At 43.1% G+C, this 16,104-nt stretch overlaps 1 protein-coding gene across 1 annotated transcript in view; it reads left to right on the forward strand.

The window, feature by feature from the left end:
* ANTXR1 (ANTXR cell adhesion molecule 1) overlaps positions 1–16,104 on the forward strand; it is a 180,586-nt gene that overhangs the window by 63,823 nt on the left and 100,659 nt on the right. Inside the window, exons 11-12 of the mRNA XM_077805796.1 lie at positions 2,752–2,821; positions 4,812–4,890. Of these exons, the coding sequence (XP_077661922.1) occupies positions 2,752–2,821; positions 4,812–4,890 (149 nt within the window). The remainder of the gene's footprint in view (positions 1–2,751; positions 2,822–4,811; positions 4,891–16,104) is intronic.

Consider the following 16,104-nt stretch of genomic DNA (forward strand, 5'->3'; position numbering starts at 1 on the left):
TGCTGAGATCCACCCCTTCCCTTGCTCATCATGTCCCCTCTATGCCAGGATGGGGGAGTTGGCATAGGAACTGTCTTTGTCAATTTATATGAATTGAGAGCTCCCCTGCACTGGGGGATTCTCAGCTAGCCATTTAGGGCCAGATTCCATCAGGCAGGGCAAAGTGGCCAGAACAGGGGGAGAGAATCTAGCCCATATTGTCCAGTTCTGGGCTGTGAAGACAATTTTTGTGTTCTAGCAATGAGAGTAGCATTCATTCATGTAGGGTTCAGGCTATAGATCATGTCAGGTTGAGTGAAATTTCCCATGAAATGGAAATTTCCTTTTCCAGCCACTTCTAGTTATAAGCAACCTATTGTGATGTTGGGACTCAATATAGCATAAATGAACCCTTTATAAGCTATGTAAAAGGATACCTTTAATACACAGCACTTCTGTTTTGCTTTCTATTTGAGGATATCAAAGCACTTTACTAACCTGAATGAAGCCCCCAATAAAGATAAAGATTATTATCATTATAAGGCTAGGGGAACTGAGGCACAGATCATTTATATAATTTGCCAACGGTCAGACAGGTCCCAAACCAGCAAAATGTTCAAGCAGGTGGGTAACTTTATATATGTGAGTTCCACTGACCTCAATGGAACTATTCATGTGTTTAAAGTTATTCATCTGCATGGCTGCTTTGCTAAGATAAGGGCCACAGTTACTTATTGGTAGAATCAGGAACAGAAGCCAGATCTTCCTACTTCCAGTCCAAGGCTTTAACAGTAATACTAGAGATATTACAGTGGTGAGCATGTTATGAATGCCTAGACAGATGCCTCCACACACTGACTGTTTTTTCTCTTGAGCCAGGAAATCAGTTCAGGTGAAATAGATTACCTGAATCTCATTCGAGCCTTAATCCTTTCTGAGGGTTGAAAAGTTGAAAAATTTAGACTGCCATTTCCAAAGGGTCCTAAGGGAGTTAGGAGTGTCCATGGGAGTTGGATGCCTAATTCCCATAAGGCTCCTTGAAAATCGCAATCTAAATTCCCTTACAACCTCTACCCATCCTGAGTTCGTCAGGGATTGGAACCAGAACCAGCACAGTAATTCAAGAAAAGCTACTCCTGCAGTATTTCTGGTCCAGCTAAAACCAAGGAAGCACCTGGAATCTCAAGGTTTTGAGCCTACTTTTGGTGAGATTTTCTAAGCCAAAGTGGTTGGCATAATCACCTCTGAACATTTTGAGGTTTGCACATCTCTTAATTATGGGGCAGTTCAGAAGCCTACAATCCTTGATGGGCTGCAACCTCTACAGCTAGAGAATAATGAATTTTTCAGTAAATCCTAAAGTAAAGAAAAATTGTTTTGAACAAAATGTTTTGTTTGATCCAAAATGAAACGTTTCATTTCAAGTTTGAGCATTTTTAACACATTTGCATTCTTTTTTAATGCAATTGAAGGGAATTTCAAAAGAAAAAGTCATTTCAAAACAGAAAAATTGAAATATTTTGTTTTGAAAATGTCTACTTTTTCTGAATTTATTTGGTTTGTTTTTCAAAATGAACAGTTCAGCAAAACCGACACAAATTGGTGAAATGTTTGTTTCAGCAAATCTGCATTTTTTTGCTGAAAATTTTTTTGTTGAAAATTTCACCCGGTTCTAGTAACTGCATTATGCAATAGCAGAGAGAGCACTATATAAAGCGCACCTAGGCATGCATGCCTGGGGCTCCTCTTAATTAACTGAGCCTCACAACACCCCAGAGGCAGGTAAGTATTATTATCCCTATTACACAGGTCGGTAAACTGAAGCACAGAAAGGAAAAATGGATTTGCTTAAGGTCATCACACCAAGTCAGCAGGGAGCCAGTCATAGAATCCAGGCATCTTCAGTACAGTCTGACTGCTAGATTTCCACCCCTACTCCCAAGTGTTTATATATAGGTTTGGCAGAATTTGATTTTTTAAAAATAATTTTGAGAGACATCTATTTTTAATCTTCCTCTTATTTGTATCTATTTAAATTTTTACAGTTGTACAAAACTATGGACTTTAAGCAATTTTTTTTTCTATTTTTATCAACTTAAATTTTCATAGTTGTGGAAAATGAATGGGGCTGTCACCTGGGGGAGGATCAAGAAATAATTATGTAACGACAATTTGATTCTGATATTCAAAAATTAAGCTTGATAACCATTAAAACACAAATTCTCAACATCGTATGTCAAAATAAATATCTTTAAATTAAACTCTAAGAAGTTCTCAAGCACCATATTTCTTACTTTGTTTAACTCTACATTTCAGCTATTATCAGTGGAAATATTTTCTCATCAGTTTGTATGTGTACAGTGAAACGGACATTTACTGATATTTACAGATAAAAATCTAATCCTTCAAAGCCTATTTATATGCCATGAGAGAGAATTAAGAGGTTGTAAACTTTAAGGTAATCTTAACTTTTAAATGGTTTCAAAGTAGCAGCCGTGTTAGTCTGTATTCACAAAAAGTAAAGGAGGACTTGTGGCACCTTAGAGACTAACAAATTTATTTGAGCATAAGCTTTCGTGAGCTACAGCTCACTTCATCAGATGCATGCAGTGGAAAATACAGTGGGGAGATTTATATACACAGAGAACATGAAACAATGGGTGTTACCATACACACTGTAACAAGAGTGATCAGGTAAGGTGAGCTAACTTTTAGATGGTGCATTACCAAACTCCTCATACATCAGTCCACTTTCTCTCTTTCTTTCTCCAGATGAGAAACCTTTCGTAGTAGAAGATACCTATTTGCTCTGCCCAGCACCTGTATTACGAGAAGTTGGCATGTAAGTTCTTAGAGATACCCACCAGCATTTGAAATTGACTGATCCCATTTATTGCCTGAGGAAGAATGATCGATTTACCTGATTTTAACTATCATACATCCCTGTATTCACTATTAAACTGGGCCACAGTTACTTCCTAGCCCACAAATTCCATGCAGGAAAGCTGAACCAAAGTCTGTTGGTCATATATGGACATGGCAGGACTGACTAGATCTTGTTTTAATTGTAAAACAGTAGCCTTAGAAGCTCTCTCTGAAATTATCTCAATAGTGTAAAGCTAGATAGTGGGGTATTGAGCCTTCACTGCTCCTGTGACTCAAGATATGATCCAACAAAGGGATTTTGTGATCTTCAGCTGTTGGGAGAGAGTTAAAAAAGGGAAGAACTGGTCATAAAACAGAAGGGGCCCATCCTGCTGCCCTTTCTCACTTAGGGCCTGTTCCAGAGCCATTCAAGTCAACTGATTTGAAAGATTTGACTCAGTTACCGTTGACTCTTCTCACACGTATGTGAAAATGGATGGCATGATTAGGCTCAAAGCATGGGAGACAATGCTGAATGAGTTTGGCTCTTACTGCCCATACTGCACAGCGGTAGAAATTCTGCAGTGCATCATCATTCCTCAGTTTTAAGAGACAACTTTATTACTGCAGCCGCTCAGTCACTGCATCCACTCAGTTCTTCCGCATGATGTTATACTAAATGTTATACTACCAGGAAGCATCGCAGCTGGAGCTGCGAGAAATCAGTCATCATCGGCAGACTCTGTGAATCTGGCCTGTTAATAGGTTTTAAAAAATGTGTGTTGCTTTTTGTGTCCCATTACCTCTTCCCACCGCCTCTCCTATAGTAATGTCACCATAATGATAAGGCAGGCAGGTGCATTCCTAGCTTTCCACTGTATCCAAAGATTTTGTACTGCTGTCCACCACCAAGGTATCTGATCTGCTTTCACATGCATTGGATTGGCAATAGCAAGGTCCCTAGCAGAGTTCACGGAGTCACGCCTTCCTCTTCCTTCTGGGTTATAGGAATTCTGCTTGAGGAAGGCATTTCTGTTTTTCACTTTGCGTGGGAAGCAAGCAGAGGGGGGTTGATGATGTAAATGTCATTCTGGTTACGGTGGAAATGCGGTATGGTAGAAAGAGAGAGGTTTTTGCAACTTTCCCTAAAGACAAGCAGATTCTAGATTAGTCTAATCTCCTCTGGAAATTCATTCCACAGCAGGAACCCTTCACTAGAGAATGTTTTGTCCCCAGCTCTCATGTGCCTTGTTTTGGGCTTTGCGATCTGTACTCTGCAGTGCTTGACATATTCGTGACTTCCTCTTGTCGATGAACTGAGCTCTATTCACATGAGAGGGTCAGTGTTTTTCTATTCCCAATTGGAATAGAAAGTACAGAGCTCGAGGAAGATGGTGTAATTTTTAATCCAGTGTCAGTTAGTAGAGGGAAAACAGTTCTTTATATGGGAGAGGAGAATACCCTATTGTTATGCTGGAGAGGGAGTTTGTATGTATGTTCTGACCCTAATAAACAGAACAGACGGTTGTTAACCCGAAGATACAGACACTTGATGACGAGTGAGATTAAGGAGAACAAGACTTGTCAGTAGCAGATAGGATCCTAGCAAACCTGGAAGCAGATAGTAGAGATACCAGATAATACAGCCAATTAAGGAAAACATAGAGCAGCTCTGAAGCTGCTCTAAATTGTGCTAAGGCTAGGTTGGGCCTAGGACTAAGGGAATGAAGAGGTGGCATTTTGCTCCCTTCTTTTCTCAGCGGTGTCACTTTTTTCTCCATATAATACATTGCACAGGTGGCTGAGTGCATTACAATATGGCAGCATGGGGCAGTGAGGATGGGAATTAGCCTATGTTTGAAACCTCAGGTACTGGCCAGAGCCTGATATCAGGATCCCCGATTCAAGCCGGGGCAAGTGTCTGATGCAGCGTGGCAGATGGCTGTCCTGTTGTTGTTTTTTTGCAGGGAGGCAGCTCTTCAGGTCAGCATGAATGACGGCCTCAGTTTCATCTCAAGCTCCGTCATCATCTCCAGCACGCACTGTGTAAGTTTCAACATATGCGCATAAAAGGATTCTGTAGCAAAAGGGTTCTAAACCACAGATAAGCTGTGCTGGTACTTGAGGCTTGGGTGAGTGGCATGCTAAGGAGCCACCTCTCTGCCTTAGTGGTGAGCTCTTACGCATGGTCCTCCTGCACTGCCATTCCCCATGTGGTGTGCACCTTAACATGGGTTTGAAGCAAGCAGCTCATGGTCTGTCTGAGCAAGTATGGGAGATGGTGAAGTGGTTTTGTGATATGGCAGAGGTGTCAGGATCTGGTTCGCCTCTGCTTTGCTCCTTGCATGGTGAGTGCATATTGCACCAGTGGATCAGACGTGTCCACTCACACCAGTGATAGCTGTTTACACCCACTTTGCACAGATGCAAATGATGGCACAAGTTGCAAGGCAGTGGCAATCGGACCCTTTGTCTATGAATCGATATGCTCCTCCCCAAAAGTTTGGGGAGCTCTGCAGAAGTGCAGACTGCACTGACCCCATGTCCTTCTTTGCTAGCAATGCCTGAATCACTGGTTCTCATCAGCCTCTTGCAGCAGCCGGAGCAAAGGAAAGCAACTTCTTACAGTTAATAAGACTGTTGTCTTGATGGGGATTTTACTTCTGCTAAAGTGTGACCATGAGGAAGGGAGGCCTCATGTTAGTAAGGATAAAGGAGATTTGGGAGGAATTTACTTTGTGCTCATGAAAACAGAAAATATTGGGAATCTTATGAGAATGTGGGATTCTGACTGAATAGGATGTGTACGATCGGGACCCATGTACATAGCATGTGAGATTCATAAATTTGGTCAAGGCTTTTGGCTGACCTGTATGGGATTAAGCTAGTAAAAGGGGGGTTCTGTTATATACTTTTGCTTTGAAATAAGCTGTTTTATTAAGGTAAGGTCACAATTATAGGGCACAATCCTACAAGGTGTTGAGCACCTCCAGCATGATTCTAAGCACCTGAGGTTACCATTGAAACCTGTGGGAGTTGAGACCCTCAGCACCTAGCAAAAGATATTCAGAATCTTTTGGGATCTAGCCCTAGATCTCCAAGCATCACTCATTGACACCTGTACTGATGCCATTTAAAACTTCATTCTTCATGCAGTTATGTGTTTCTGTCTGGCTTTCTCTACAAGGGTGAACTTCATCCCTGTTCAGAGAGAATAGCATAAAGCCTATGCCCTACTTATCATAGAATCATAGAATATCAAGGTTGGAAGAGACCTAGTCCAACCCCTGCTCAAAGCAGGACCAATCCCCAATTTTTGCCCCAGATCCCCAAATGACCCCCTCAAGGACCGAACCCACAACCCTGGGTTTAGCAGGCCAATGCTCAAACCACTGAGCTATCCCTCCCCCCCCCCATGCCTTGTGTGGGTTTCTACACTGTCATAAATTTCATACAAAGGACCAATTCCTGCAGTCAGTATTCAGGCAAAACTTCCCTGGGAGTCTTGGCTGAGAAAGGACTGCAGGATTTGACTTGAAGACTTTTATGGCAGGACTCTTTCCCTGCCCCCTTCAAATCCGCCAAACAAAATTGCATCGTGTTTCCATGTGGAGCTAGTGAAAGGCCAAGTTATATAATATCCACATACCAAGACTATTCAGTTGTGGTCCATGAACACTGATGCACAGGCTAAGGGGGAAAATATCTCCTGTACCATTTCATCTGTCGCAACAACGACAAGATTGTCTGGAGATACCCGCATTGTCTACATGATTAAATGTCAGTTTTCAGAGCTGAGATGAAGGCTTATTTCTCTGCAGTTGACAAGGGCATCTTTATGCCTTGAGAGGGGGCTTTTTTTCAGCTGGATTTGATATTTCAGTTCAAGTTCTCTTTGCTGCCATGGTGAAAGTAAGTGTATGTTTGTGTGTGTGTGAGTGTGTGTGTGAGAGAGAGAGAGAGAATAAATTATGAGCAATTTTTCTGCTTTGCCTTTTGAAGCAAGATACGGTTATGATCAACACAGACAGCAAAATGCAGCTGTTTGATATTTGCAACGTGCCATTGGGGCAGATACTCAGTTGGTGTAAATTGTCTTAGCTCCAACAGCACTGTGACAATTTACACCAAAGGAAGATTGCCCCTATTGACTTCAGTGGAGCAGCTCACATATGAACTGTGAGAGCAGAACTTGGCTCACAGTTATTTCATTCATTTCCAAGCGGGGATGGACACTTGTTCTCACTTGCAACAATTAGGATAAAAGCAATGAGCTGTTGCTTTAGCTGAATGATGCTTCATGCAAGAAGCATGAGAACATTTAAAACACAGGATTTATAGGATACAACATTCTAATTTTTTAAAAAAATCTTCCTTTGAATTTCTGGTTTTCCACATGTTCCATATTGGGAGGCTTCTCAGCCAAGACATTCAGAGTAAGGTAAAAATCAGCAGATTCGGTATGTCTAGATATCAAGAGGAAAACATAAATTATTTAAATCTGCTTGTTCATTCTATAAATGTGTGTATAGCAGTATAGATTTCAGAGACTCATAGATGGAGTATGGGTCATATGGCACTGCACAAGTGTATAGTACAGTATATTTTTGTATCTCTGCCTGTTCTAAGTGACCCAAATTTGATCCTAAGTATGGAGTTTTCATCACTTAACTGGGACACAGTTGGATAGAACTCATTGTAGGGACCTTTTCACTGATAACGCCCACAAAACAATTAGGGGAAGTATTTCCAAGCAATAGGCTGCGTAATGGTGATCATTTCATCTACACCAGGTGCACAGAAAATGTTTCCTTCAGTTTGAAAGCTTTTGCTGGTTCTGGCAGTAACCTGGGGACAGCCACCTTTTCAAAAATACCAGCTAATCTTCAGCGCCCCTGAGTCTGAGAATCCAACCTGTGAAACCCGAAGCCTGTTTTCCAGAAATGCTGAGGAACCTGAGTGCCAATTCCGATCAATTCCAGCACCCCTGAAAATTTAGTTTGCATGGGGTGTGTCAAGCATGGCGTTCAAACTCAGTGACCTGCTTTGGAAATGTGGTTGTAAACGGCTCTTAAATTGTTTGGAAAGTTTCTCTTGGAGAAGAGAGGGGTTTATTTATTGTCTGTGTTTAAATAGCACCCTGCAACATGGTTCATGACCCGCCCCTCTTCCTGGGGCCTGCTTGCTGCCCCCAATAAGGCTCAGAGAGGTTGTGCAACACCCCTGTCTTTATTTACTTAAGGTTATCCCACCAGTGTTTATCTAAGAAAAGCTTTACAGGATTAGTCTCCTCCTTTACAGGCAGAGTCAGCCTTCAGCTAGGAGGCCTCCAGTTCCCTTCCTGACTGATTTCTCCCTGGCTGCCCCCCGCCTTCTGCCTCCCTCCCAGCCTTTATAACTCTTGGCTGGTCAGGCCAGCGGGTATTGCCAATCCTCAAACCGGCATCAGGCCTTTTCCATCAGCCCCTATCTGTTTCCCCTGATTGGAGCTGACGGGGCAGGGGCTAATTAGGTGCTTTTGCATCAGCACCATGCTCCACACCCACTGTAAAGAAAGCTAAAACAAGGTCTCCAATCTTGCAAATGCTTACGTACATGCATAACTTCAGGCAATTGATGAATACTTGCACTGGCTTCAAGCTTGAAAGATACGCACATGTATGTTTGCAGAATCAGGGCCAAAGCCAGTAAATTTGGAAAGCTGCAGCAGGAGGTGACAGCACAGTGCAGAGAGAGCTTCTCTCCTCACTTTGCAAAGAAACTTTGAAGGGGAGGGAGGGGAATAGGTCGTTTGTAAATCTTTCCTCCATGGCCCGTCAATGAAGCTCTTTGCAGACGGCATGCAAAAACGGCCCTAGATCTGGAACGATGTCCTGAACGTACCACAAATTCCCCCTGTCTGTGCATCTCCCACCCGGATCGCATATAACGACAGCTCACTGGTTGGCACTTGTGCAAACGCCTTAACTCTCAGAACCATTGCTCACGAGAAGCTGCGGTTTGTTGGGAGAATGAGTCAGCAAACAGAGATTTCATTGAGAAAGTGGTGCCCATACGAGTGTTTCCATATTTCTTGAGGTTTGGGGACTGGCCTCCAGAAGATGAAAGTGGGTGGCACCATGCTATGTGAAACTTCTAAGGAGCCAGAATGTGTGTATGCTTCTTTAAAATATATGTGTTTGCCCAAGTCTTGAGAATCAGCAAATGGAGCATGGTGCAGCTGTCTCATTTCCCAGTCCAGCATGACTTGCGAACTGCGAAGTTTGAAATTCTATCAGTAGCTCAAGAAATCATAGTAACACTCCTTCTGGCTGGAGACAGGTTCTAGCCGGACGTTCAGATCCAGATTGCAAGCAGTCTGAAGGTCAGGAGTGTTTGGATGCAGGGAGCTTTGTTCTGTTCTGAAGACTGGGACCGTTTGTAAACATGGAGTTGGGTTCAGCATTTCCTGCACCCACCTGAGTACCATAGTTGAGGCCATATAGATGTAGGCCCCGCATTAATTACTGAAAATTAAACATCCAGTCAGTCACACGAGAAGCATTATCTAGGGTTTCACAGATGTCTACACTGCAGCTGGGAGTGAGTTGTGGGTAGAGAGACTTGCGTTCCTTTAGCTTGACCTAGTGGGCTAAAAATAGCCGTGTGGACGTTGCGGCTCTGGTCGACGCTTGGGCTAGCCGCCGAATCCAGGCCCACCCAGCCCCATGGGTTTGAATTCAGGTGGCTAGCCCGAAACTCTTCTGGAGCCCCAGTGTCCACCCTGCTATTTTTAGCGCACTAGCTCCCGGGATGCAAGTATGTGGGAGGCGCTCTGCCAGGTGCAGTGTCGGCATATCCCCAGAAAACAATTAGCATTAGCTCTCTTTATAGCAAGCATTTGTCCAACGGACTGGCCAACATCCAACTCCCATTAAAGTCAATGGAAAGATTCACTGTTGGATCAGGCCCACAGGGACGAGAGGGGAAGAGCTTATGAAGGAAGATTGGAATAATGTATTATAACATGGCAAAATGACCTCTGAGCAAGGAGACACGACTGCAAGTCTGTAAAGAGCGTAGACATCAGAGAGGGGAGTGAATGTCTGAGGCTGTCGCCTGCAGGTATAACTTTCAAAGGGAATATTTATATTCAGAAATCTTCCTATCAGTGAGATTCTTAGCTATGGAGTAGTCTCCCAAAGGAGATAGTTAGGACATTTTAAATGTAGATGGCAGAAAACCCTGGAGAATAGCATGTTAAGGAACAAACCTGCAAATAAAGGGACTGAATACTGTAATGGGCTTTACTACCTCTTCCTTACATGATTCTACAACATAGCAACAAATTCTTACAACACATTCTCATGGCTTGGAGACCTTCAAGATAGACTCTGTCATTTCCCCCATAACTCTTGTATGAAACATCCTTCTTCCAAGACTATCTAAAGTCCATCAATGGAGGGAAAGGCATCTTTATAAAACTCAGAACTATCTAATCATTTTGAGAAATCAGACATTTTGATTTTAAAAAAGGAATATTTCTTCTGCTGACATTTCTTTTCCATTGTTTGACCAGCAATCTCTCTCTCTCCCAGGGGAGATTTTCAAAGACATCAAGGGAAATTATGGGTCCAACTCCATGGGAGTTCTCCTCAATAAGTTGCAAAGGTCTCAAAGGAACATGATTTGGTTTAAATCTACAATTGGCATTTGGATCATTCCCTAATTATTTTTCAACAAGACGTTCTCTTTCTCTGTCCTGTGGAGTTCTGTGCTGTTTGAACAAAATTGCCTTGCACATCTCACTCTATTTGAACAGTATCCAGTCCTATAATGCCAATTTAAACTCTCTCCCCATTGAGCAATGTCAGTCAGACAGAACCCACTAATCTGGGATTTTCAAAGGGGGCTATGGGAGTTAGGCACCCAAGTCCCATTGACTTTGAATGGGGAGGGGGTGCCTAAGTCCCATAGACTCTTTGGAAAATGCCAATTGATGGGCCTGATCCTGAGTTATGCTAATGTCCCTTTGTACCATTTTAAGACCCTCTATGCTGCCACAGTGGTATAAAGAGACATTATCAGGTCAGAGTTGCCTGGTGCTTCTAGAGCCCAACATTAAATGTGCTACTGTAACTTCTTATGAGACTCATTCATCAAAGATACATTTCTTTTCTTGGAATATACACTGCTAAAACTTTTGTCGAAACTCTCCATCCAGAGCATTAGCTCTGAATCTTTCAGGGAATCCAACCCACGACACCCAAGGATTAACTGGTCTTAACATTTCATCGATAATGCTACAACCCTTCTCAAAGAAGAGAAATGAACAGCTCCTAAGGGGAGAACTCACACTCACATAAACCTGCACTCGCAGCAACCAATTACCTAAAATATACAAGGCATCATAAAATCTCCCTGACTCCTAAATTATTGATGCATTGATTAATGCGGTCATCAGATCACTAACTGAGTCTGTCGGCGCCATCACTCCTGCCTGACAAGGCTTTTATAACACCCCATTGCCTGAAATCCTGGGCCAGGTTCTCAGCTGGACAAAACTGGTGCAGTTTCACTGATGTCAGTGGAGCTAAGCTAATTTAACAGTTTAGGGTCTGCCTCCTGTGTCCAGCATCTAAAGACTCCTAGAGAATAGAGACAGACAAATCTATCAATCCCTGCACTCTATCAGTCTATCTGTCTGTCTGTCCCCCAGCCCTGCAATCTCTCTAGATATATAACATTTTATCAAACAATGAGAATACTAGATCCAGGCTAAAGTTTTCAAAAGCATTTAATGTCTAGGAGCCTGAGTCCCATTTTCAGCAGGGATTTGGAGCCAGATTTTCAAAGGTATTTTAACACCTAAAGATGCAGATAGACTCCTAACTGCCACTGATTCCAATGGGATTTAGGAGTCTGACTTGCTTAGGCATTTTTTAAAATCTTACTCTGCGCCTTTCCCCATTTTTAGGCCCTAAAAATCTGGCTCTTAGCCACTTAGGGTTCAGATTCTCAAATGTATTGAGGCACCTTATTCCTTATTCAGCAGGAGTTGATTTAAATGGGAGTTAGGCACCTAAATGACCAGATCACTTTGGAAGCGGCTCCTGAAGCTATGTCTATGGGTGTGACTCCCCTGCTAGTGTACATATAGAATATCAGGGTTGGAAGGGACCTCAGGAGGTCATCTAGTTCAACCCCCTGCTCAAAGCAGGACCAATCCCCAATTTTTGCCCCAGATCCCTAAATGGCCCCCTCAAGGATTGAACTGACAACCCTGAGTTTAGCAGGCCAATGCTCAAACCACTAAGCTCTTCCTCCCCCATACTCACGCTAGCTCTTCTCAAGCTAGCACAAGCATACATGTCCGGGCAGCCACAGTGGCACGAGCAGTGATGTGCAGGCACGGCTGAGCCAGGCTGACTACATACCTACCGCTTTCAGGTGGGTTTGTACCTGGCATGGCTCCACTGTGCCTCCCCTACGGCTACTCGTGGCCACACTGCTGTTTACACTCGTGACAACTGCATGAGAGCGAGTGTGAGCCCGTGTGCACGAGCAGGGGGATCACACCCCTAACTCACAGTGTGGACGTAGCCCTCGGGAAGTATATGTGAATGTACATGTAACATGTATGGAACATTTCACTAGACTGCGGTGCCATTCGCTAGCTCTAATATTCTCACTATTTGATAAAAACATTTGTTTTGAAAAGCCACGATGTTTCAGCTGATGGCTTTAATCAAACACATGAACACCTCATTCCAAATTACTATTATTTAATATTTGTACTGCAGTAGAACCCACGGCAAATCCCAAATCAGGATAAGGAGTCCTCATTGTGGTAGGGGCTGTACAAAAGAAACAGTCCTTCCCCCAAAAGAGCCTGTGAATTAAAGGCGAGATTGTGAACCCTTACTCCCAACAATCAACGGCTACTCACACCAGTAGTTCCATTAAAGTAACTTATAGGATTAAGTATCAGGGAGTAGCCATGTTAGTCTGTATCCACAAAAACAATAAGGAGTCCGGTGGCACCTTAAAGGCTAACAGATTTATTTGGGCATTAGCTTTCGTGGGTAAAAACCCACTACCCACAAAAGCTTATGCCCAAATAAATCTGTTCGTCTTAAAGATGCCACCTGACTCCTTGTTGTTTTTGTAGGATTAAATAACTGCTCATCACTGTTTGTGTTCAGGGTTGACAATCTGACCCTAATGAAAGACTAGGCTCACTGAGTGGCTTTAACAGACAAACAGAGGGAAGAGGAAGGTAACTGCAATGAAACACATGAATTAACAACCTGTACAATTTGCAGAAATTGTATTTCTAAATGTCAATAAACAACAAATATCAGCTGTATCGGTAAAACCTGTGAGCCCCTTGCTTAGCTATTATAACTGCATAGCTTTAGGTTAATTTGACTTGCTTTTGTTTGCATTGATTCTATTCGTTCACTCTTCAAGGGGAAAAAATGTAACCAGTGCTTCCTTTTGGATTTTATCTGATCTTGTAAAGAAAACAGAAACCCTAACAAACTTAGCCTTCAAACACTTAATACAAAAGAAAAAAAAACCCTCTTTTTATTTCTTTTTTTAATATACTCAGACTCCGTTTTTGCAAAAGTGGAAAATTTTGACATTCCGGGGAAGGAGATGTTGATGTTGAAGTGATGTTGAAAAATCCAGGCCAAACCAGTTTCCAGCAAGGTGCTGGCAGCACAGGCAAACCTCGGCAGCCCTCTCGGCAGCATATTCAGCATAACTGCCCAGGAGCTCACTGAGACGCAGGGAGTTCTGTTTATTTGATTTGTTACATCATGTTAAAAAAATCATAGTTTTGTAGATTTTTAAATCCAGAATGGACCATTTGATCATCCAGTCCAATCTCCTGTATGATATAGAATATAGCATTTCACCCAGCTACTCCTCTGTGGATCCCAGTCACCTGTGTTTGACTAAAGCATCTCTTCAAGAAAGGCATCCAGTCCTGATCTGAAGACATCAAAAGATGGAGACTCCACCACTTCCCTTGGTCGGTTGTTCCAATGGATAATTATTGGTTTCAGAGTAGCAGCCGTGTTAATCTGTATTCACAAAAAGAAAAGGAGTACTAGTGGCACCTTAGAGCCTAACCAATTTATCTGAGCATAAGCTTTCGTGAGCTACAGCTCACTTCATCGGATGCATCCGATGAAGTGAGCTGTAGCTCACGAAAGCTTATGCTCAGATAAATTGGTTAGTCTCTAAGGTGCCACTAGTATTCCTTTTCTTTTTGGATAATTATTGGCACTGTTACAAATTTGAGTCTTGTTTTGAATTTGTCTGGCTTCAACTTCCAGCCATTAGATCTTGTTATATCTCTCTCCTGTTAGGTTTGCACACCAAAGCGTTTATTGCCCACAGTGTGTCATTAGCATCCGATCTTGCTCCTGTTGAAGTCAATGGTAAAACTCCCATTGTGTTCCTTCGGAATGGGCACTTACAGCTGGATTTACCATTGCATATAGTCATTTGCACCAGTGCAAAAGGGGGTGTAAAATGCCACCATTCTGGTTTGCTAGAGCTTTGCACTTGTGCATGGCAATGGTAAATAAGGCTCTTCGTGAGGAAGTGTGGTCCAGTGAGGCAGGGCTCCCTGCCGGCCTGTAGGGAATAGATAGGCCCCTGCAGAAATCCCCAGGTTAGCGGGGAGAGGATGATTTGATGTGCTGTATGAATTTTATGTGGAAGAAACAAAGCTGAAGTCCTGAGTAAAAGGGACCTGAGCCGGACTCTGGGCATGGTGCCACACCCTCCTAGCACGGGCAGACAGGCTAGCAGTATGTGTGCTGTTTTATGGATCCAAATACAGTGAAATAGAGAACCAGATCCTTAGCTAGTGTAAATTGATGCAGCTCCGCAGACTCCCTCTGAGCATAAGCAGAACTTTATGTGAGCGCACAGAGTCTAACATAAGCCGTTCCTTGCACTTCTCCATCTGCAGTGTGAAATCTGCTGCAATGTTTCAGGGAGTAGAAAAAGAGGGAAACATTCTGAAGACAAGGAGTAAGACGCATATGTGATGACTAGCTTGGTCCAATTCCAAGCCCTTTAGGAAGGCCCAAAATAGATCTCATTTCCAGCATTGAGGGATGGTGCTTGTCAAATACCTGTCAGTCCCAGATCAGTCACAGCTAGGTTGGTTTTGTTTTTTGTTTTTTTTTATAATCATGACAAAGAGAGTTGTTATGTTATAGAGCTGAAACAACCTCCAAAGCTGCAGGCTGTGTGTGCAATCTCTGCACACGCATGTGCAAACAGGAATCTTGTCATAAGGACTGATGCCGTTGATTCTGCCTCCCACAGTTCTCAAGAAATTGTACAAACTTACTCACTGATGTGTTGGAGAGGGGATAATGTTGCAAAGTTTGAGGGATACTCAGATCTGGGATGTAGGTCTAGGCCTGCCCCTGCCCACCCAGTAATAATCAGTACTTACCTAAGCCCCAGCTTTGAAACTGCTAGGTCGATGGAACAATTCTTCCGTCGACCTAGCTGCCACCTCTCGAGGGGGTGGATTTACTGCAGCAACAGAAAAAACCCTTCTGTAGAGGTAGTAAGGGTTTTCACTACAGCACCACAGTTGTGTCACTGTAGCGTTTGTAATGTAGACTTCTGTAAGTGACCGTGTGGACCCTGCTACTGTGCACTAAGCATTCCCTACCATATGGAACATTCAGTGCACCCTAGCTGGGTCCACATGGCCACAGAGCATATGGCAGGCTAGAGCACTGTAGATGCACAGCCCGATTTACCATTCACGATGTCTCTGTGTAGACAAGCCCTTAGTGACTTGCCCAAAGTCAGACAGACCTTGATTCAGGACTGCACGTAAGCATCTGGAGTACTGTGTCCAGTTTTGGGCCCCACACTACAAGAAGGATGTGGAAAAACTGGAAAGAGTACAGTGGAGGGCAGCAGAAATGATTAGGGGGCTGGAGCACATGACTAATGAGGAGAGGTTGAGGAAACTGGGATTGTTTAGTCTGCGGAAGAGAAGAATGAGGGGGGGATTTGATAGCTGCTTTCAACTACCTGAAAGAGGGTTCCAAAGATGGTGGATCTAGACTGTTTTCAGTGGTACCAGATGACAGAACAAGGAGCAATGGTCTCAAGTTGCAGTGGGGGAGGTTTAGGTTGGACATTAGGAAAAACTTTCTCACTATGAGGGTGATGAACCACGGGAATGGGTTACCTAGGGAGGTGGTGGAATCTCCATCCTTAGAGGTTTTT

This window comes from Eretmochelys imbricata, chromosome 26 (genome assembly GCF_965152235.1).
Source record: "Eretmochelys imbricata isolate rEreImb1 chromosome 26, rEreImb1.hap1, whole genome shotgun sequence".
Taxonomy (NCBI): domain Eukaryota; kingdom Metazoa; phylum Chordata; order Testudines; family Cheloniidae; genus Eretmochelys; species Eretmochelys imbricata.